A 23,261-nucleotide genomic window follows, 5' to 3' on the forward strand; every position below is an offset into this window, starting at 1 on the left:
GATATTTGCAAATATTCTTCTTAGCTTTCATTTTCCATTAACTTTGATATTTTTGCATTTTTGTTTTTCTTTTGCCTGCCTGACATTTTTTTCTACTTAAACGTGAACTACTTTTTGTTTAAGTATTCTTTTTTGTATAACTTTTTATTGATTTAATATTCTTTTTTTTTGTAATGCTGACACCCTATATTACATTAGTTTCAAGTGTACAACATAGTGACTCAACATTTCTGTACTTTATGCTTATGTTCACTACAAGCATAGCTACCATCTGTCACTATACAACGTATTAAAATACTTATTGACTATATTCCCAGTGCTTTACCTTTTATTCCCACGACTTATTCATTCCATCTTGAGAAGACTGTATCTCCCCCTCTCCTTCACTGTTTTGTCTATCTTCTCCCCATAAACAGTTTATTTTCAGTATTTATGGGTCTGTTTCTGCTTTTTAAATTATTGTTAATTTTTGTTTTGTATCATGCTTTGGGGCTTTGGGCAGTCTTTAGTGATCTCAGAATTATATATTTATCCATATGTTTTTCAAAAATTTTGGTTAATTACCAGCTTTAAATTTTGATATAATGTGGGAATGTAATTTTATTTATTTCCCCAAAATGTCCCAACTCACCCTTCACTCACTTATTTGAAATAACACTTTTATTATAGGTTAGAATCTTGTATCTGCTTAGGTCTGTTTCTGTACTTGCCTCCTCTCCCAGGGATCTCTGTTTCTGTGGTAATGCCAAACTCTTTTAAGGTATTGTAGCTTTAGAATATGTGATAATACCTATTTAGGCAAGACCACCTTCACTCCTCTTCCAAAACTGTTATTTACATTTTCAAGTGGTTATTCTTTTGGATTAATTTCAGAGTTATTGAGTCAGTTTTTCATAGAGTGCTATAGGAAATTGATTGGGATTATATTAAATATATATTAAAGGGAGAAAGGTATCCTTTAGATTTTCCTTATGATATATGCAGTACTCACTATGGTAAAGGATAATTATTTAATAGTCTCACTAGCCTGGAAGTTCATTCACTGCAGGTCATCTTAATAGTCTTTATATTCTTAGTGCCCTATATTCAAAATCTTGCATCAGTAAAGACTGAATAAGCATATGTGGGAGGTAAGTAAAGAATTGATATTACAGAAAATTTGCTTGTACTTGGAGATTTTTTTTAGACAAATGGAAAATACTCCCAACCTTGGAACAGAGAAAAACATGAGAATTAATGGGGATGAGAACTTTTATATAACAGTAAAACTAGGTATCAAGTACATGTATAAACTGGTTTTTGCTTTTGAAAGTTTAATTCTCATAAGAATTCTTACTAAATTTTCATGAAAGTGATGGAATTGTGAATGGGGTGGATGAGTTAAAAGCTATTAATTCCAAATGACTTCCCAATGACCAGTTTCAGTCAAACTTTGGTTCATAAAATGGCCAACGTACTCAGGTTTTGTAAAAATAGCCACACAATTTGGTAAGATTTCAAAATGAATCTCCTGAAATACCATCTTTCAAAAAATATTACCATTATTCCCACCTTAATAATTTAAAAAATGAGTACTAAATAAAGAAGAATAATGCAATTGTTATTAAAAAAGGCCACATAGTCTACTTTTTATATATATGACATATTTACCAGATAGATGTTTAACCAAAAATAATTGAACTTACTTGATAAAAATAAAATTCCGTTTATAAGGAATAGTGATTTTACTTTTGGGAATTATGGGGGCAAATGGAATTATGTTTAACAGATATAGCCTTTCAGAGGATAGCAAGTTCATTTAAATTCCTCTGTATAGTAAAATTTAAGCAAATTTGGGAGTAAATTAGAGTATCTGTTTAAATGAGCTAATAATCATAAAGCACTAATATTTGTAAAACATTGCATAGCACATACTCTAAGGCAAGTCAGTCAGTCAATCAAGTGGACTCTAGTAATTTAAAAGCAAGCTCCTGTTTTAAAGTTATATGGGATAGTTAAGGCTTTATTTTGGCATTATATATGTGAATTACCAAATCTTTCCTTAATACTTATTATGTTCACTGTGCTGGGAAGGCCACAAAATAAAAAGAATACGTGACTCCTTCACTTAGCCCACTTAAAAAGGAATATAATTTAAGTGTCATATAGCAACGTTTCATTTATGTGCCTTATGTATGATGATTGAGGGAATTAAGTAAATGATAAAATATTAACATCTCTAATATTTTAGCACCTCAGTGTTCTGTATTACAGTCTCTTATTGCTTTTCTCAATGTGAAAATCAGGGCAGAAATTAAGGAACTTCAACATTATAGGGAATATTCTTTTTTTTAAGTTGAGTGAAGGGTACATAGAAGTTCATTATTATGTTTTTATAACTTATGTACATTAGGTATTCTGTACATATCAAATATTTCATAATAAAAATTGTTTAAGAAATTGGGAGGAAAGCTGTTCCCCAAAATACCAAACCTAATTGAATTGTGTATTTTTTAAGATTTTATTTATTATTTTATTTTTTAGAGATTATCTATTTTAGAGGGAGAGAGAAAGAATATGAGTGTGGGAAGGGGCAGAGGGAGAAAGAAACTTTAGCAGACACCACGCCAAGCATGGAGCCCAATACCAAGCTCAGTCTCATGATCCTGATATCACAACCTGAGCCAAAACCAGAATTTGGATGATTAACCAACTGCATCACCCAAGCACCCCTTTATTTATTTGAGAGAGAGAGAGAGAGTACAAGCAGGGGGAGCAGCAGATAGAGGAGGAAAGACTCTGAAGCTGACTCTGTACTGGGCACAGAGCCCAATGCAGGTCTCCATCCCAGGACCCTGATATCATAATGTGAGCTGAAATGAAGAGTTAGATGCTTAACTTACTGAGCCACCCAGACACCCTAAATTATGTATTATTTGTTTTGTAAAATGTTGAACTTGTCCACACAAAAAATATTTTACATTATAACAAATAATATGAGAACATTATTTTCATGCAAAAATAAACATTAACTTAATCAATAACTAATTAGTATACTTAGAAAAATGAATTAATTTAAAAATGAGTGCTCATTGGTTTGCGTCTCCTTAGGATGGTGATCATCATTATATAAGCTGTTTCTAATAAATTTGAGTCATTGTTAGCTTTTCTGAACACATACTCAAGTCTTGATACTTAACATATTTGAAAACAAGTGTGATTATATTTTTAAGTGTAATTTACATAGGTAAAGTATTAGTACTTTATTCTTTTTGGAAGAGTCTGAATGGATCATCAGTACACCACTGTGGCCTTGTGATAGACTGGATGTACTCAATCGACATAATCTGCTCTGTACAATTGCACATGAAATCTTAGCCAAGAGCCTTTACAGACAGACATTTGAAGTTTTGCAAAATCTACCAGGTTTTCAAAATTCTCAAGGTATGTTTTTTAAAGATCTCAATTTCTTGTCCACCCGGTGTTTAAATAAGAAACAATTCTGCACGTATTTTGGTTGAGCATATATTTTTTTAATGAAATTGTGTTCCACAAAATGTGTTCTCTGTAAATTGAATATGCTTTTCTGGTTTTTGTTTTGTTTTGTTTTGCTTTATTTTGTTTTGTTTAAAGCAGAGGTGCTTAATTTTGGGTTGTCAGCAGTTCCCCAGTGCTTTCATCAGTCCCCTTTCCCTATCAGCAGCAAACAGTAATGCCCCCAGCAAGCTTCATGTGGTAAAAGAATTCATGCTTTAGAATAATGCAAAAAACTTTTTTCTTTTATTATTTAATATATATACAAATATAGAGCTTAGTTTCCATTACCCTGGAACTAGGGAAACATGAAATAAATGGAAGAATTAGCAAATGAGAAGTTCAAAAAAAGGGAATGTTAATATGGAAAGTAGTAGGTAGTGCTCTTCAGTCCTTATGCTGCGGTCTTGTATGAGCAGGAAGAGAATCCATGTTAGGGGAAATGTGAGCAATAGCGCTTGGATCAAAATGAGCTGAGTAATGGGTTCAGAGTGGCAGGTTACCACTTTATCAGAATGTTTTATCAGTCAGTGTTCTAGGAAAAATTCCATTGGTGGAGACTTTTAGGAAGAGACTAAAAGGTAAGGAGATTAATTTCCTACTAAAGTCTGGATCACTAAAGGATGCTAACAGATAAAGTGATAAAGACCAAAGTGTAGGTCATAGATTGAATTGATTGAATATAGGGAATAAAAGATTTGGCAGTCTCCAAAGTGACTTCTAAATGAGGAATTGAGAGAACTAGAAATACCCAATAAAAGATTTGTTTTTAATTTGAGAGAGAATATTATGAAGGGATGATTCATTTTTAGTCATGGAAAATTAAATCTGAGGCCTGAACTGTGGACAACACAAGTAGAACTATGCAAGTCATCCATTTTGAAATCCTGCAGATGCAGACACAGGTGGGATTACAAATGGGTGTTAATGCAGCTTCTGGAATATTTGGTCAGGCTTCTTATATTTTGTTAACAAGTAAATGAATGAGTTTTTGTTGAATGCTTACTTGTTTCTTAGAGAATATGTAAGATGAATGCATTTTAGTGACTGTGACTCCCATAGTAGGTAGCAAAGTGCCAAGGGGAGCAGAGGGAAAAGTAGTGAGAGAGAAAAGATGGAGAATCTAAAATCGATCGATTTCATTATATCTGTTTTTTTTCCAGAAACTGTGGAGGTCTCACAATATAGCCTTCTTTTTAATAAACTTCTAGACGCCTGTATAGAAAGCAACAGTCTTGGTATGTCATCTTCTGTAGCAGAATTCATGATTTCACAGAACATACCTATTGATTTCTCCTTTCTCAGAAGATTAATTACTTCTTTGGGAAGGAGTTGTTTATGGCTCAAAGCTAGAGCCCACTACAAAAGTAAGTTATATTTTAAAAATACATATTTGATATTTTAGTTTTGACTTTGATTTTCTAACCCTGAAGCCTTATAATTTTATGACTAGGCATTTAAATATGTTTCAAAAGTTGATACACATTCAAATATAGTGGTCTACGCAGATTTGTGCTCTCTTGAAACCTGGGGATGCCTGGGTGATTTGGCAGTTTAGCGCCTGCCTTCGGCCTGGGGCGTAATCCTGGAGACCCGGGATCAAGTCCCGCATCAGCTCCCTGCATGGAGCCTGCTTCTTCCTCTGCCTGTGTCTCTGCTTCTCTCTCTGTGTGTGTCTCTCATGAATAAATAGATTAAAAAATCTTAAAAAAAAAAAATATTTAAAAGAAACCTGTCCTTTCTCTTGTTTCTAATTACTGTATCTTCATTTCTTTGCACATTAGTATGCCCACTGGAAGGTGCACAAAAGAAATAAATGATAGCATTTGAACCAGTTTGGCATAGCTTAGAAATATATAGGAGTAAAATAATTGGGTAGAATGAAGTTTAAGGAATATTTAGATATTTTATTCATCCCTGCTATATGCCTGATCTTTGTAAGTTAGAATATTTATGTAGCAGGCCACATGGGAAGTACAGAGGCTGCCATTCCTGAACATGATACACAAGTTTTTTGCATGGTTCCTAGTAATAGAATTTTGTTAATCTATTTACAGTTGTTTCTCTCTAATCAGTAAGCCTAGAAAACTAATGCTTTCTCTAGTCCCAGCCACCTTGTAGGTATTTGAATTGGAAAATAATTTTGTGTAGAATCTAGATCCAGAAAAAAAATCCTTTCTACCTTACTATAGTAATTTGTCTTAAATTTCCAATTCTTTTTATTTTTATTTTTTTTTTTTTTTTTTTTGAGAGAGAGTAGGGGGAGGGGCAGATGAAGAGAGAGAAAGAATCCTCCTTGCTCTGGACATGGAGCCCAGCACAGAGCCCAACTCGGAGCTCCATCTCATAACCCTGAGATCATGACCTGAACCACCCAGGTGCCCATTTCAACTGCCATGTGTATGACAAACATTTGAGTGCCTACTATGTGTTAGTACCGTGCCAGATTTGCCAAATATCCTAGCCATCCCTACCAGCACAAAAACCTTTCTGAACCTGGAAGTGTTTTTCACACTACCAGCTGTGATTAGTTTAGCAGGTAGTAACTTTTTTTCCCAATGAAATAAAGAAAATATTAGCCTACATTACAGGTAGTAAGGTTAAGTATTATTTGGTAAAATTTTCATTTTAGTTACATATATACATATTATATACTGGGTCTATCAAAAGAAGTTTTGAAAGCATAGTTGTTTAAAAAAACAACTTAAAGGATCCTTTTAAAGGATGATCAAATTTAGAGGAAAGGTAGAATTGTTTTTTCATAAACACCTCACTTCAATTTTGTGGTTATGTTTCAACCCTTATATTATTTCCCTGCAAATTACTAGAAATTACACGCAAAGTATATATGTACTGTTTGATATTACTTCTTAATTTTACTTTTTAGAATCCATGTTAATGGGATTCTTTATTTTCCAAATAATTGTGCAGTTTGGGGAACATGCCATTAGAAGGTGTTTTTATATGCCACAGGAACAAAACCTAAACTTGGAAACATTTAAATGAGATTTCTATGAATCTCGATTTGTTAGTTGAAAATAAGATTCTATATTAAAGCAGCTAAGCTTAATCATTTGTAAAAATTTTTTTGAAGATTTTACTTATTTATTCATGAGAGACACACAGAGAGAGACATAAGGAGAGAGAGAAAGTAGGCTCCATGCAGCGAGCCCGATGTGGGACTCAATCCCAGGACTCCAGGATCACACCCTGGGCCAAAGGCAGACGTTTAACCTCTGAGCCACCCAGGCATCCCCGTAAAATTTTTTATTAACAGCTTTTTTGAGATATAACTAAAAACCATGATAGTTCACCCATTTACAGTGGTGGTAAGATATTCATAGTTAGAACATTTTCATGCCAAAAAGAAACCTCATATACATTAGTAGTCATTCCCTGTTCTTCCACCAAATTCTTCCAGCCCTAATCATAATTTATTTTGAGAGTTTTTCTTTTTCAGTAGTGTTAAAACAATTCATGCCAAGGTACAATTCAGTACCTTTTTTACTAGCACTTTTTCTTTTATCTAAACTCATCTGTGCCTAGTTTCATATGCAGTGAACTTCTGAGAGTTATGCAGGTGAAATATAGGACAGTATTTTCATTTTTTTTAATCTACCTGAGTTATAGAATGAAATGAATAATTTACAATCACTGATCAGTCTTTAGAACATCTTATTTCCTGATGATGTTGACATTTAAAATATCATTGGTATCTCTTTAGATTTATCTACACACATAGTTAACACTCTAGGAAAGCCTTTGAGTGCCTTATAATCACCCTAGTAGTACCTGATTCTGGGGATATGGCTTTTTCATGAAGGCACTGTTAAGACTGTGGTGCCAATGCCTTTGTTTTGGTTTTTTTTTAAATATATTTTATGTAGCTTTATTGAAATAACTTCACATGCCATAAAATTCACCCATTTAAAGTAGATTAGTGTATTAGTTTTTATTATATTCACAGAATTGTGCAGCCATCACCACAATCTAATTTTAGGGACCAGGTGAGTTGAGGACCTGTACTCTTCTGCCATCTTGCCCCTCCCCCACAATCTAATTTTAGAACATCTTCAGCACCTCCAGAAGAAATCCTAAACATATTAGCATTCCCCAGATGCCTCTTACTGACCCAGCCCAAGGCAACAATTAATCTACTTTATTTGTGTGGATTTGCATATTCTGAGCATTTCATGTAAACGAAATAATTCAGTATGTAGTTTTTTATGACTAGGTTCTTAGCATAATATGTTGTAACATGTATCAATACTTCATTCCGGGATCCCTGGGTGGCGCAGCGGTTTGGCGCCTGCCTTTGGCCCAGGGCACGATCCTGGAGACCTGGGATCGAATCCCACGTCGGGCTCCCGGTGCATGGAGCCTGCTTCTCCCTCTGCCTATGTCTCTGCCTCTCTCTCTCTCTCTCTCTCTCTCTGTGACTATCATAAATAAATAAAAAATTAAAAAAATACTTCATTCCTTTTTATTGAGGAGTAATACTCCATTGTATAGAATTTATGTATCCATCCATTCTTTGATGGACATTTGAGTTGTTTCCACTTTTTGGTTATTATGAGTAACACTGCTGCAAACATTCACATATAAGTTTTTGTGTGGACATCTATTTTTATTTCTTTTGGGAGCAGAATTATTGGCTCATATGATAACTCTGTTTTTAGCATTTTGAGAAACTGCCAATTTGTTTTCTCAAAGAAGCTACATCATTTTATATTTATATACCCACCTCCCAAATTTGAGATTTTCAGTTTCTTCACATCCTCACCAACACTTACTACACTATGTTTTTTATTTTAGCTTTCTTGGTAGATATACAGTGAATCATTGTGGTTTTGATTTTGCATGATTCTAATGACTAATGATGTTGAACACCTTTTCATGTGCTTATTGGCCGTTTGTGTATCTTCTGTGGAGAAATGCCTGTTAAATCTTTACCCATTTTTTTTCTTTGTACATTTTTTAATTGGGTTTCTTTGAGCTGTAAGATTACACATATATATACATATACACATAATACACATATAGATACATATATACTCTCCTTGCAAGTCTCATGTCACATACATGAATTTCAGGGGTGGTTTTCCATTCTGTGAACTGTCTTTCACTTTCTTTATGGCTTTGCTTTGCTTTTTGTTTTCAAACTAATCAGAAGGAAACTGTCCACAGACAGTAAAGTTCCCTTCCTGATGCTCCTGATTTGTTTTCCCTAGACCTAAAAATTCTCTCAGAGCTGAAAAGTGAGGAAGGGAGATATTAGTGTGTCTTTCTGTTAATGTTTTTTCCCCTAAAACCAAACGGGAATATTTTTCTTTTCATATTTGCTTTTAGGGGAAAAAAGTAATGTTGCTAAATTTCTATTCAGTTTCTTATTTTTTGTTTTCCTCTTCTGATCAGCAATTAAAAGAAGAGTGTATGTAAATTCTATCTATCAATAGCTAGTAGGAATGTTAATGAGTCGATAGGTGTGTTAGTCCTTGGAAGTGACCTAGGGAGGTGGGGCTGACTACCTAGTATTTAGGAATCCAAAATCTGGAGTCACAAGGCTGGGGTAATCCCCGAAGCCCCGTCACCTATAATATGGGAGTCACTGTACCTGATTTCAGAGGTAGTAGTAAGCTGTCAGTTAAAATTAGGTAAAACCTATGTGTTTATGTTTAACACAGGTTCCTGGCACTGAATAGGTCCTCAGAGATTAACCATCAACATCCACATTAGATTAATTCTTAAAGAAACTAAAAACATTTTAAACAAAGTTTACATACAGATTTTAATTGGTTTCAGTAAAACATGACAGTATAATATTGTCTATATACAGCTTGGAGGTCTTAGGACTTAAGGGGATTTCCCTATAAATCATTTGTAATCATCTAAACAGTTGAAAAATTATATCTCTTTCCTTGAAAGTAAAATTTTTAGAACATGATTTGGTAAGCACCTACAACAGTAAGCACCTACAATAGTGAGCACCTATAAGAAAGATATGTATTTTATTTATTTTTATATCTAAATATTGCTTAGCTCAATGCCGGACAGAGTAGGAACAGTAAATGTTTATTACACAAACTGTAACAGGACTATAAATAAGTGCTCAAAAATAGTAAAATATCTGTGTGACAGAAAAGTCTGCAAATTATAATTTCTATTTTTTCCTACATTTTGGATTCATAATTCAGGATAGGCAATAATTACAAATCTATGTAGTTGCTTTTAGACCAGATCCCATTAAAACAAAATCCAAGTTGCTATTCTGGTTTTTTAGTTATTCTGAAATTATGTTGTGTTGACTATGGCTTGAAATAAATGGGCAGTTATTACAATAAGGCTTAAAAGTCATTTTTAGGAGAGTTTTAAAAATGTATTTCTTCATATTTAATTGACAAGTATTTCACAAAGAATAATATCAAATATACTTGGATAAGCTCACCACCATATAATTTATATAATAAACGTGCTGATGTGAAGAATCATTCTGTAATGTAAGTAATTATCATGTGTGACTATTTTGGAAGTCTAGCTTTTTACCTGTTGAGGTTTTAGTAAAGTTTGATCTATTATTTGATTTCCAGGTGCTCTTTCATTGGGTTGCTACCCACCGTTGGAGGGAAATTTATATAGAAAAATTCTGCTGATTCCTTCTTATTTATCTGAGATTGAAATGCTTTTAGCTATTGAAATCTTCCTGGTATCTAATGCTAGTAGTATTCAGAGTCCTGGAACTTCTACACAGATACTGCAGATAGTTTTGAAAAGGTTGGTTGATCATAACTTCTAAGCGCATACTAAAAGCAGATCATGGTTCCCTACACCGGCCCTAGAATGTAAATGTTTATATATATTTTATAATATATGTTGTATATATTTTATGCATATTATATATATACAAACATTTATATGTGTGTGTGTGTGTGTACTTGTGTATATATGTATTTACAAACTTTGGTAACATTTAAATTGAGAAAGGATTTGACTTGAGACTTAAAACCAGACAAGCTCATAGCATTTAATAAAAACACGTTTGTTTACAACCTCAAAGATGCTGTCAGATGTTCAAAGAGATGGATCCTCTTTAAGTATCAGTCTTTTCATGTGTACAGATAGTTTTTAGATAGTTATCTAAAAGTTATGTATCTTTTTGATCAACACAAAAGATCTAAGAATCAGGTCTGAAAGGGAAACATGTGATAGTTTATTTGGTTCCATAAAGTATTTTGTTGAAAAATAAAGCCATCAGCTGAGTTTCTAACATTTGTATGTTTTACATAACAGTTTAAATGAGATTTTAACATTTTAAATTTAACATTTAACATTTTAACATTTTAAAATGTTACAAATGCATAATACTATAATGGAGCTGTTGGACCAGACTGGTATCTCTTCAAATAATTTTGTTCAAAGTCCCAGAATTTAGGCTTATACTACTCCAATTTCTTATCATCCTATCCAGGAAACTAATACAGATCTCATGGGTCTCCTGTTTTAGAGTTTCTTAACAAGAATTTTGCTTCAGTTTACTGGTGTCTGACAGTTACCTGGATCCCAGCATAAGATGCAAGACTCTTGCATTAGAAACAGAAGATGTTATCAATTATGGTACAGCAAGCAGCATGATTATCTGCATATTTGTATCTCTTGTTTTGCTCCCAAGTCCCAGATGGGCCCAGTTGGATACCTGCACATGCACTGGGTTCTGTTATAGAAGAGTAATCTTGAACTTTAGGGGACCTAAATCTATTATGATGAATGATAAGCTTGCCTGCCCTGTTGCTCTGCAGGGAAACACCATCTCCATCTTATAAGGCTATAAGCAAACCTGCCCTTTGCTCCAAGAGAACCTATCTTTGTCTTTCAAGGTGGTTCACTATCTAAACATCTTTGAAATGCAGAATAAGAGATTGTGTCTCTGCTCTCAAAACTTCTAGAAATGCAGAGACCCAGGAAGAATTATCATCTAATAACCTAGTCTAAGCTTATACATTGTCATTTCTGCTTAATTCCATATGTGATAACAAGTCATTTGTATCTAGCCCATACTTAAGGGGAGGAAAATTAGAAAATAATTTTTAAGTAGATACCACACTGGGCTTGAACTCAACAAACCTGAGATCAAGACCTGAGATCAAGACCTGAGCTGAGATCAAGAGTTGGACACTTAATCGACTGGGCCACCCCAGGCACCTCAGGATATAATGTATTTTAGGTCCACAATTTTTTAAACTGACTAAAATGAGCTTTTTTGTTATAGCTCTATTCTTTGCTGAGGGCTTCCATGTTTACTACTGTACGCTATAAGTGGCATGAGGCATTTGGGCTCCCCAACCCAAGAAGGGTTTGGTTTTCTTTTAGCTTCCCATTACCCCATATATCAACCTTTTTATTCATTTTGAATTTGGTGGGTGTTTGTGACTTCAGTGCATAACTAGTGAAATGCCTAAATCTTTAACTTTGTCACAAACAATATGATTTTCTCTATTATTATCATCATACTGAGACCTGCCTTGTTACGCTCACCTCTCTCAGAATTTTATTCCTCTTTATACTGAAAAACCTGCACCTAGTTGGCATAAGCCCAATCTACTAGCTTCTAGGCACTACTCTCTTAAGCCAGAATGTAGTAGAAGGCACCTGACCAATCCTTCTTCTCTGTAACCATTTGTTCAACTTGGTGTGACCAAGTTGAAGTCCTCACTGCCACCACTCCATGTACCACACTAAGGTATTAATGCAAGTAGGCTCATTCTTGCGCCCTGCTCTTGGGCCCTACAGGTGCCAAGAGCAGGATGCAGTGAATACAAAACAACTGATGCCTAATATAACAGCGACATCTCTATCTTAAATACTTCTCACTCCCTATCCCTTAGGATAAACAGTCATAAGAATTTTATGAATTTTATGAAATTTGGAGACTGGTAGAAGAGTTATTAGAAAAGTAAATTCTAGCACTTAGTGAAGAATCTTAAATCAAGACTAAAGAAAATAACTGGAAATTTGGTAAAGATATATAACTACAATTCTGTTACCAAATGTTAGCTGTTAAGTATATGCTTATAATTAAAAATAGCAAATATCAAGGTAAAACATATGACCGTTAGTAACTCCAAATTAAATTTTGTATTCTTGGTGTACATTACAATGAAGAGTTATGCAATTATCAACTTTCAAGATACAGAGAGAGGCTATTAGCCGTGTTCTAGATCAGTGTTTTTCAAACTATGGGTTGTAGTGCATTTGTGTGGTGAAATCAGTTTAGGGTATTAACAACCACATTATTTTTTTTTAAGACGTATGTATTTATTTTAAAGAGAGGAAAAAAGCATGCATGGGGGAAGGGCAAAGGGAGAGGGAGAGAAAGTTTTAAGTAGACTCATTGCTGAAAGTTTTAAGTAGACTCCTTGCCTCAATCTCATGACCCTGAGATCAGGGCCTGAAACAGAAACTAAGAGTTGGAACCTTAACCAACTGTGCCATGGAGGCACCTCTGCAACCATATTATTAAAATAAGTAAATAAAAGAGAGTAGAAAATAGAGTACATTGTCATATGGGTAAGTGTTTTCTGAAACTTTTCCATCTATGTATGAGGGTATATACTGGGTCACAGTATAAACTGTGTGTCATGTTCAAAAAAATTTGAAAGCCACTATTAGAATACAGTAAAAAAAAACTCAAATCTTAGTACCAGTAAATGTAAATGACTGTCTTTTGAAGAAACTATAGTTTCTGACTTTGTAAGGTGTTCACTTTGTAGATGTGAAGAAAACAAATCTTGGAACAAGGATGATTATCATGCTGCAGTGGAAAGGTTAATTATGGCTGCTCGAATATCGGATCCAAAGCTCTTCATTAAGCATATGACTGTCAATGTTAATAAGGAACAGGTTTATAGTTTGGAACATTGTTCTGCCCTGAAATGGTTGAAGGAGAATATGAAGTGGGCTGGAAAGGTTTGGCTTTTCAGTAACCATTAGTTAATAAAGGCTTTTTTTTTCTTTTTTTAAGTTCAAGTAATCATTGTTGAAAATAAAAGGCAATAAAGACAGTTTTCACTATATTCACCTTTCGCCCTTTATTGTTTTATACTAAGTTAATAGTTTCCAAACTAAAAATTGGGGTTAAAGGATGCAGATGGTTATCCATACTGGATAACCATTCAAATTGAATTCAAATTACTTTTTGACTTCTCTTTAACTTACATAAACCTAAGTATGGTAAACCCCTATTTATTCTGAAATCCAAGCAGTGGAAAATCACAATGTTTTGCAGCATTTAATAAGAGGGAGACATAAAAGGGAAAGTAACTGGAGTTTTCAGATAAACCTTTAGGGGTATGAAATAAGTTTAGTGTATACACAGTACAGTGGCTAAATCCTATGCTGCATATGTAATCTAGAATAGTAAATACTATTCAAAAATGATTCAAACACCAAGATTTGAGAGCAACCTGAGTTATACCAAAAAATTTTAAATTACTCTCTGAATAACTGTATCTTAGAATGTACGTATTTTGAAAATTTGTAGTTTGTTACATTAAGTATGACTAAAGAAAACAGTATTTTAAACATACACCACAACCTAAATACTCTAACAAGGACTGTTCCTAACTACCTTTAGAAAGTTAAAACTCCTTTTCTGAAGTCTTCCTCCAGATCTTTAGCACAGTCATTTTCCAAGGTGATCATTCTCAATCCTTGATTTGATATTTTAAACCATAATCTTAAATCATTTAGAGAAAAACCCTGAATAAGGTGAGTAATAAAAGAATAAGTCATGACTAGGAGAACTAAAGTATTTCTTAAAGTTCTCAAAACAGGATAATAGCATCACTGGATTAAGTCCATACACTCTCAAGACTAAAAAAAGTTAATTCCTAGCACGTAGCAAAATGCCAATTACCATATGATGAGACGTGAAATGAACACTTGGGAATGGGATATGGGAAGTAAGGCAACGACTTAAACATGCTCAATTCTCTAGTATGAAAAACCGGGTAACTCTTAACTGCCATAACTTAAGTAGCACCTAGAAAATAAATTAAGTTTGGAGATTACTACCATCAGTTTGAGGGCCTTTGAGGACAAGTGAAAAATGTAAGTGGACACTTATAAGTTAGTCCTTCCTAAAGATGGAAATTTGAAAACCAAAGAAAGGAATTCGAAAAAGATGAGACTGTTTAGTGCTGGTGGCCAGGATGCATTTGAAAAGATTAAAATGGAAAAAGAAAAAAGATTAAAATGCTAAAGATGGTAAGTTAAGCTTTTAGGGAAAAAATGGGATCGAATGGAATGGATTACAAGTGACCAAGTTGTTTTAAGTCAAGAGTAAGAGTCCTTAGGGATGGAGCAAATAGAAGAGGTTTTTTGTTTTTTTGTTTTGTTTTGTTTTTGTTTTTCTCTGTCAGCAGTACCAAAAGGTAGGGAAAAGAGCGGTTGTCGCATTTGCCTCATTTCATTTGTGGCTGTTCCTAGGGTTAAAGCTACACAAGCAAAAATAAAGCCAAAACCCGAGATGAATCGTTGTTTTAAAAGGGGTGGGGGCAATGCTCGTTTGATGATAGCCAGATACTGAAGGGACCAAAGTCAAAAAGTAAACTGGCGAAAATGTCTAAGAATTAGCTACAGCTCTGTAAGGAATGCCCTGAGGCCCTGTGGTATCCGGCGCTCTCCACTGAAAGCTCTCGGGCCCGCTCGCCCCCTCCCCGGGCGCTCGGCGCATGCGCGCTCCCCCCCCCCCCCCCCGCCCCAGCTCCCGCGCCAGCGCGCGTTCGGCCGCCCTCCTCCCCGGCCTGTCCACTCGGTTCCGGGCAGGCCGCGCCACCTGCCGCCTGGTCATTGCCGACGCCCGCCGGCCTAGCCCGCCCCGTCTCGGAGTGCGTGTCCGTATCTCCCGAAGCTTTCCGCGGAACGCCCGGAGCCCCCTCCCGGCCGGGCGGTAAGCGGGCGACCGAGGACGGCAGCCCGGCCACCTGGCCCCAGCTGTGGGCGCGGGCCCGGGGCCGCCGGGGGCTTCCCCCACGTCCGGCTGCGCGCAGGCGCGCGGGGAGCAGGGCCGGGCCCGCGTCGGCCAATGAGGGCGCAAGTTCTGTAGCCGCCGCGGCCGGCGCGCGACCGGGGGGGGCCTCGGGGGCGGGGGCCCGGCGACCACTCCCCGTAGGACGCTGGGAGCCCGTGGAGCGGGACGAGGGCGGGTGGGAGCGCCGGGCCCTGCGGGGGAGGTGGGGCGGCGGGGACCGCGCTGCGCATGCGCGTCCGCAAGGCCCGGCCGGCGGCGCCCTTTCCCCGGGCCGGGGCGGATCCTGCGTCGGGTCCCGGGCCGGCGGTGACGTAGGGCCTCGGCCGATGCGCCGGGCGGAGTCCGCCTGGGACGGCGGGCGGGCTTGGGGGCGGCCGCGCCGCTTCTGCTGCCCCTGGTGTTGAAACGAGAAACCGGGAGACGACTTACGGGTGTTGCCGACTGTGCTGTTTCCCCGAAGCCCTTACCGTATCGCTGTGATTCAAACCTCATAGCAGAAGATTTAGGAAGGAATCTAATGAACTAGGGACTTTGCTCTTGCTATAATTTGTTGATTTATTTGTAGGACTTCATGCTTTGCCTTTTTCGCTTCCCTGAGAAGTAGTCAAAAGCAATGAAAAATAGTCTGCTTTTATTTCTCCTTGAGCAAACTGCTCTTAAAAACCGCAGTATAGTTACTAAGATAAGTCACAGTTTAAATGAGAGTAACCTGAGAATATTAAACTTTGTTCAGTTACTTTCAAGTAAAAATTGTGCCAAATGGCCAAAGACCAATCCTAGGACCTTTATTTAACATACACTTACTGCTTCTGTATCAGAGTAAACAAAACTTTAAAAAAAATAAATAAACCAACCCATAATTTGGCTTTTCCACCAAATTAGATATCTCTTTCTACTAGATTTGACCTCAAACTGCATAGATTTAATACCTCAGTACGGAGTTTAGGCTAAAAGCAGAATTTTTCATTCTAACAAAATAAAAGCTAACATCACTATTAAATGGATGACAGTGGGCAGCCCGGGTAGCTCAGCGGTTTAGCGCCGCCTTCAGCCCAGGGCCTCATCCTGGAGGCCCACGTCCGGCTCCCTGCATGGAGCCAGCTTCTTCCTCTGTCCATCTCTCTCTCTCTCTCTCTCTCTCACAAATAAATAAAATCTTTTTTAAAAAAATTAATAGATGACAGTGGCCATTTACAATGGTTTGCAAATGAATTGTGACTTTCCATATCCAACCCCTTCATCCGGAGTGTTCTCCATCTCCTTGGAAGACCTTCCAAACTACCCGCCCTTCAGTCTAGGAGTACCAGAGAATTTCCCCATAATACACAGTGCATGGCTGTATTATTTCATTTACTATGTTTTACAATTATCTTTCTTTGGTTATTTTTCCTGGTCTTAATGGTTTTTTTTTTTTATTCCCAATACTTTGCATAGAGCCTGGTACATAAGAACTTGGTAAATGCCTGTTAATAAATTAAGTATATTAAGGATCCAGAGTGCCTCACAAGTTTGAAGAGTTAGATATTTTACAGCATGCCCAAGCCAAGCCTTTTCCAAATGGAAGAATAGTAGGCTACATGGAATATGTGCAAAAACCACCTGTGGAAAAATTTAGAGACAAGAACCCTGCAATTTGACCTGGTGCCCCAGGCTTTCAGGCTATTTCTCACTAGCAAATGAGAGCACCCAACTGTACTCTGAAGCAGATTTTCTATCTACTAAAACTCATTTGACTTTCATGGGTAGTTCAGTCCTATTAGGGAAAGAATCATAGATCTAAATCTTCTTGTTAGCAATCACATTTCTCATAGTAAATTAAAAAGTTGACATTGTAGTTATCAGTCAAAATCAGTTATGATTTTATTTTCCTTTCCCTGGGGCCTGTTTATTTCTGGCTAGAATGATGAAATTGGATTCTTGGTCTTGCAGAGAGATAAGGACTGACCCAAAAACTGTACCACATGAAGAGGCAAGCAGCCATGCCTGCCTGTGGGCTGAAGTGTAACTTTGTTTCCACTTATAATTTTTTTTTAAGCTCAGAAGTAGATAAACCATACAGAAAAGAAGGAACTATTAAAGGAAAACTTAAAAATTATTTGATTTTTCCACGTACAATCGAGTATCTAGAGAGATTTCCTAAGTTTGTTAAAGAAGTATTTTTAATCCTGTAAAAACTTAAGTGTGCATCAGAATCCCAAAATCATGTTAAAACAGATTGCTGGACTGCACCCAGTTTCTGATTCTGCAGGACTGGGGCAAGGCCTGATAATTTGCATTTCTAACAAGTTCCCAGATACGATGTTCCATCTTTGACAACTAATGCCCTAAAGGTTATTTCCTGTTTCTTCTTTTGTTTCTTCTCCCCACCTTTCCAAAACTGGATCCTGATCTCATCATGCTTTCCCTGTCACTAGTGGTCACAGCCCACTCTTCAAGGAGATCATACTGGAAATACTTTAAAAACTCATCGGACTCCAGAGGGAAACCACACATTTCCTGTCTGGTTCTTCAGCAGAACCAGAAAAAAATACTTTTAATTTTTTCCAATGATTTTAAATAGGAAACAATCATCTTAGAATAATAATTTCATTGACTGTATATCAGAATTAAATGAATATCTTTTATATATACAGGCATTTTCCTGTAGAGAGATGAGTTGGCCACCATTGGCAGGAAGGAGAGATTGTTCGCAAAAGGCAAAGAAGCTCTCTTTCCTCTCATGTTATCCACCTCTCAGTTGAGAAAACCGCTTTATTAATTCTTTAAAAGTGCAGTTCCAAAAAATAAAAATGCAGTTCCCACAGCACAATATAATTTTATTATACTCACTTAAGTTTTTTTGTTTGAAGAGAAATACCACCATGAAAACGTTTTTATTACTTAGCAAGTGCTAATTTGTCTTTGAATAATAAGAATAAACAGCCGTATTTATTTGTTCTGATAGATTTTTTCCCTAAAGTTTATTAAATTAAATCATTCATTTGTAATTTTTGACTTGTTTGTAGCCTTGCACTGTATTTTTTTAAGACTTTCACACACTCTTATGATAATTCTGAGTTTTCAAATTATGAAATTTGTTTTTAGATGTCTAAATACCTGTTCTACCTATATGTAAGGCCTTATTAGGAGGGTGAAAAGGAATTCTGCACAAGTTTGTATACCCTGAATAATATAATGATAATAGTTGCCACTTACATGAACTTTCTATTTGCCAGATGTTGCTGAATCCCTTATGTGCATTATTATATCTAAGTTTCACAAAAATCCTGAGGCAGGTAGCCCCTACGTTTACACATCATATACTCCTTAAAACATGTACAAAAGTCTAATGTGGTATTCCATATCCAGAGAGCTAAAAAATAATTCAATATTCTAGAGTACATTTTAACTTTTAGAAATAGTCTGTAATGGATATTTCCAGGATTTTATATGCATCTTTCAAGATTTTTTTCTTAAACACACAGTGCATATAACTTCCTGTCTAGTCCAGTGAGCACCAGATCAAGGACAAACAATGATATCTGTATTTATTATTGTTTCATTTGTATTAAATTTGTTAGTCTTTACTGCTAGTATTAGAATTGCAATTCTTCCCTTTTGATAAAAACAAAAGTCAATAAACTGGCATTTTCTACAATAAAGTTTCTGACTAAACTACTTCTATCTCTAGCAGACCATACCACAGTATTAGTTGCAAGTATGCTCTCAGCTAATGAACATTTTTAAATCTTGAATTAAAGGGCAATTGGGGTGACAGTACATATTATATAGGTGTTTCTACTGTAATCACACACACATTCCTGGAAATCCTGATATCTTATAGGACAGGACACTAAAATAACAGGGTTCATGAAGAAAAAATCCACACTACTTAAAACAAGACATGTGGAAGTCTCCAGCTTTTTCATCTGCACTAACAGCTTTTCATAGTGCTTGATGTTGTGAAAAATGCAAGGGATACTTGAAGCTACTGGCCATCAGTTTGTAAGCCAAAAGAAGGAACTTTTGCATATTACTGAGGCCTTTGTAATTGTAGAAAGACCACCTCTGATCACTCCAAACCTTTAACGTGTTGGGATAAACTGCATAGGATATAGCATCTTTTCCCTATTCACCAATTGCACATATGCTAATACACATTAAAGAAACTTATTTTATAGCAGAACAGACAGCTTTTGAACTATCTGTATTATTTATTAGATGAGGAAAGGTGAAATAACTTTACTGAATAATAGTAATAATAATCCCACTCAGGAAGGTGAAATAACTTGCCCCACTGTTCACACAGGTAAGTGCCAGAATCAAGATTTGAATACAGATCTCAGGGCAACCTTGCTTTCCACAGACTGCCGTCTCTGGCAGTGTCATGTTAACTTAAAATATTTTTGCCTTGAACTGGCTTAGAACAGCACAGTCCAGTAGGAATATAATATGAACCACAGATGTAATTTTACATTTTGTAGTAGTAAACAGCAGAAGACAATTAAAATCAGATTGTGTTTTACTTTTAAAAAAGGAAAAAGATGGGCAGCCTGGGTGGCTCAGAGGTTTAGCGCCGCCTTCGGCCCTGGGTGTGATCCTGGAGACCCGGGATCAAGTCCCACGTCAGGCTCCTGCATGGAGCCTGCTTCTCCCTCTACCTGTGTCTCTGCCTCTCTCTCTCTCTCTCTCTCTTTTTCTCCTCTCCCTCTGTCTCTCATGAATAAAGTCTTTAAAAAAAAAAAGCAAAAAGAAACTAAGATTAATTTTAATACATTGAATCAACATTTAATCAATATAAAAAAGTATTAATGAGAGATACTTTGCATTCTCTGTACTAAATCTTTAAAATGCAAAGCATACTTTACACTTAAAACAGGTCTCAATTTGGAGTAGTCACATGTGGCTAGTGGCTGCCTCATCAGGTAGCTATCATGGGCCTACGTGCTAATTCTTTTTATTCTACTGCCATGTGAACTCTTATTTTTCCCTTTTTTTTTTTTTTTTTTAAGGATTTTACTTATTTATTAGAGAGAGAGGGAGCTAGGGGAGAAGCAGAAAGGGGGACAAGCAGACTTAGCGCTGCACACAGAGACTGATGTAGGGCTGGATCCCAGGACCCCAAGATCATGACCTGAGCCTAAATCAAGAGTCAGACACTTAAGGAACTGAGCCACTGAGGTGTCCCCCATGGGAATCTTTTTAGGAAATCACCTACTCACCAGAAAAGCAAGCAGAAAAACACCTAACTCTTAACTTGTAATAGCCTTTTTCAATTTTAAGTTCTCTCTAAATCTAGAAAACATGGTTTACTGTTCAGACTTGTATTTAAAAATATTTCATTTTCATTGGGAGAATCCACTGTCACATTTCTGAGTATTAATGTCCTTTATTAGTCAATCACTGCACAATAGTAATTTTACCTTATGATTACAAAGTGGACAGCGGGGGATCCCTGGGTGGCTCAGCGGTTTAGCGCCTGCCTTTGGCCCAGGGCACGATCCTGGAGTCCCACGTCGGGCTTCCGGCATGGAGCCTGCTTCTCCCTCCTCCTGTGTCTCTGCCTCTCTCTCTCTATATCATAAATAAATGAATAAATAAATCTTTAAAAAAAAAGTGGACAGTGAATATATAATTTTTCTGTACAGCTGAAAACCAGTACTTTAAGTACAGAAACTATTTATTTAAATTCAAGTTAGTACAGAAACTTTTTTTTGCTTTGATTATTTTTTACAGAAATGGTTCTGAAACAAGCTGCATAAGTTCTCTGCACACGCACACACAATTCTCTGCACAACATACTTTGTGCTCCATGTTTGAAAATCATTAAGGATGCATTCTCTATAATTTTTGCAATTTTGCTCTTGGTGATTCTTTGGAGACTAATTCTGAGCTAACTCTGAAGTTATAAAGCTGCTTTTTATGATAAACGAGCTTCTTTTCCTAGCAATTCTTATTCATAAATGTTTAGATATATAAGTTTAGTGTAATTTGGCTCTCTGCCTGTAAAACTCTTTATGAATCAAATTTGAAACAGTCTTTCCTAAATTCTTTTCAAATTTTGTGATTGTCTTTATAGTGTACCTTAATTTTCAAACTTCAAAACATATTTTTCAAATCAGTTATAACAGTTTCTTTTCAGCGTTGTATTTGTTTTGATGTCTTGCTTTTGACAATGTATAGTAGAGCATGTTGTTTGGATCACCTACCTTATTCATCAGATGGAGACATTTTGATTTTATGTCTTTCTAAGATACTGCTGCAAAAGACAAAACAGGTTGCATTGTGGTATTGTAGGCCAAGGTGCTTTGCATTGTTCGGTAATTCTGGCTTTCAAGGGTGCTTTTAGGATCACTTTATGCTGAATAATGGATGTTGGGTAGAACATGGCTGCGTATTTCATGTTTCCCACCCATATTTTTGGACGGTCATATACCTCTCAAGTATTTCTCATTTTTTATGCAGTTTTAGCTCATTTATTAGTATCTTTGCCATTAAATGGCATACATTTTCTAAATAATATGAAAAATAAGGGGTGCCTGGCTGGCTCAGCCAGAAGAGCGAGTGACTCTTGATCTCGGGGTTATGAATTTGAGCCCCACGTTGGATACAGAGATTCCTAAAAAAATAAATAAGTAAACTTTAATATAAAAAATGAAATTTCATTATGTGTTGAGCTATATCTTCTTGAGCTAAATTGGGACTACAGCCTAGGACTGTCTTTGGACAGATGCTCCAGGGTTAGGGTCTTATTTATTTATTTTTAGATTTATTTATTTATTTATTCATGATAGACATAGAGTGAGAGAGAGAGAGAGAGAGGCAGAGACACAAGCAGAGGGAGAAGCAGGCTCCATGCTGGGAGCTGGACGTGGGACTTGATCCTGGGACCCCAGGATCGTGCTCTGGGCTAAACTGCCGAGCCACCCAGGGATCCCAGGGTCTTATTTTAAATACCAAGTGAACCACACCCTTTCATGTTATATTCAGGTTCTTCATTTAATTTGAATGCTAAAAGCATTGAATTAAAAAAGAATTTTAAGAACAGATGTCACATGTTCATTGTAAATAAACTAGGAAATTAAAAAAAATGAAAGCACTTAATATCCTATTACCTGGAAATAGCCAGTTACAGATCGCATATGTATATCCCTCTAGGTTTTTTTTTTTTTTTTTTTTGCAAGCTTTGAGCCTTGTATCTGTGCTGTCTTAACTAAGATTAGATTATTTGGTTATTTCTTGAGAAATAATTTGGTGAGAATTTAGTCCATCACAGATTGCATTGAATCTTTAGATAGTCTAAATGGTTCTTTTTCCTCATTGCATCTCCATTTGGTCTCAGAAATCTTCAGAATGGTAGGAGTATTTCTTGTATCTGTGTATTTGTCTCAAACAAAATTAAAGATGAATGGTTAAATAAAATCACCTTTTTTTTTTTTTTTAAGATTTTATTTATTCATGACAGAGAGAGAGAGAGAGGCAGAGACACAGGCAGAGGGAGAAGCAGGCTCCACACAAGAAACCCAATGTGGGACTCGATCCCAGGACCCCGGGATCATGTCCTGAGGCAAAGGCAGGTGCTCAACCACTGAGCCACTCAGGCGTCCCTAAAATCACCTTTTTAAACATTTAAATAGATACCTCTAAACACGTTCTGCATCCCAGAGACTCTTGCCACATCAGTCAACCAGAAAATAAAGTATCCATTGTTGTTTGAATATGTACATTTTTAAAGGCTATTTTT

General features: G+C 36.3%; 2 protein-coding genes and 1 long non-coding RNA gene across 8 annotated transcripts in view; 2 read left to right on the forward strand and 1 right to left on the reverse strand.

The window, feature by feature from the left end:
• TOPAZ1 (testis and ovary specific TOPAZ 1) overlaps positions 1-13,580 on the forward strand; it is a 77,978-nt gene extending 64,398 nt beyond the window's left edge. For both annotated transcript variants that reach the window (XM_072793566.1, XM_072793567.1), the window contains 4 exons: positions 3,259-3,423; positions 4,677-4,880; positions 10,101-10,284; positions 13,278-13,580. In XM_072793566.1, the coding sequence (XP_072649667.1) occupies positions 3,259-3,423; positions 4,677-4,880; positions 10,101-10,284; positions 13,278-13,497 (773 nt within the window). In that variant the 3' untranslated portion in view covers positions 13,498-13,580. The remainder of the gene's footprint in view (positions 1-3,258; positions 3,424-4,676; positions 4,881-10,100; positions 10,285-13,277) is intronic.
• The window catches only part of LOC140614338 (uncharacterized), a 55,032-nt gene that overhangs the window by 7,330 nt on the left and 24,441 nt on the right, over positions 1-23,261 (reverse strand). The window lies entirely within an intron of this gene.
• The window catches only part of TCAIM (T cell activation inhibitor, mitochondrial), a 53,677-nt gene continuing 45,686 nt past the window's right edge, over positions 15,271-23,261 (forward strand). For 3 of the 5 annotated variants that reach the window (XM_072793570.1, XM_072793568.1, XM_072793572.1), the window contains exon 1: positions 15,280-15,395. In XM_072793570.1, the coding sequence (XP_072649671.1) occupies position 15,395 (1 nt within the window). In that variant the 5' untranslated portion in view covers positions 15,280-15,394. Of the gene's footprint in view, positions 15,458-23,261 lie in introns of all 5 variants that reach the window. The other 2 variants (XM_072793571.1, XM_072793569.1) reach the window with 1 other exon arrangement.

This window comes from Canis lupus, chromosome 22 (genome assembly GCF_048164855.1).
Source record: "Canis lupus baileyi chromosome 22, mCanLup2.hap1, whole genome shotgun sequence".
Taxonomy (NCBI): domain Eukaryota; kingdom Metazoa; phylum Chordata; class Mammalia; order Carnivora; family Canidae; genus Canis; species Canis lupus.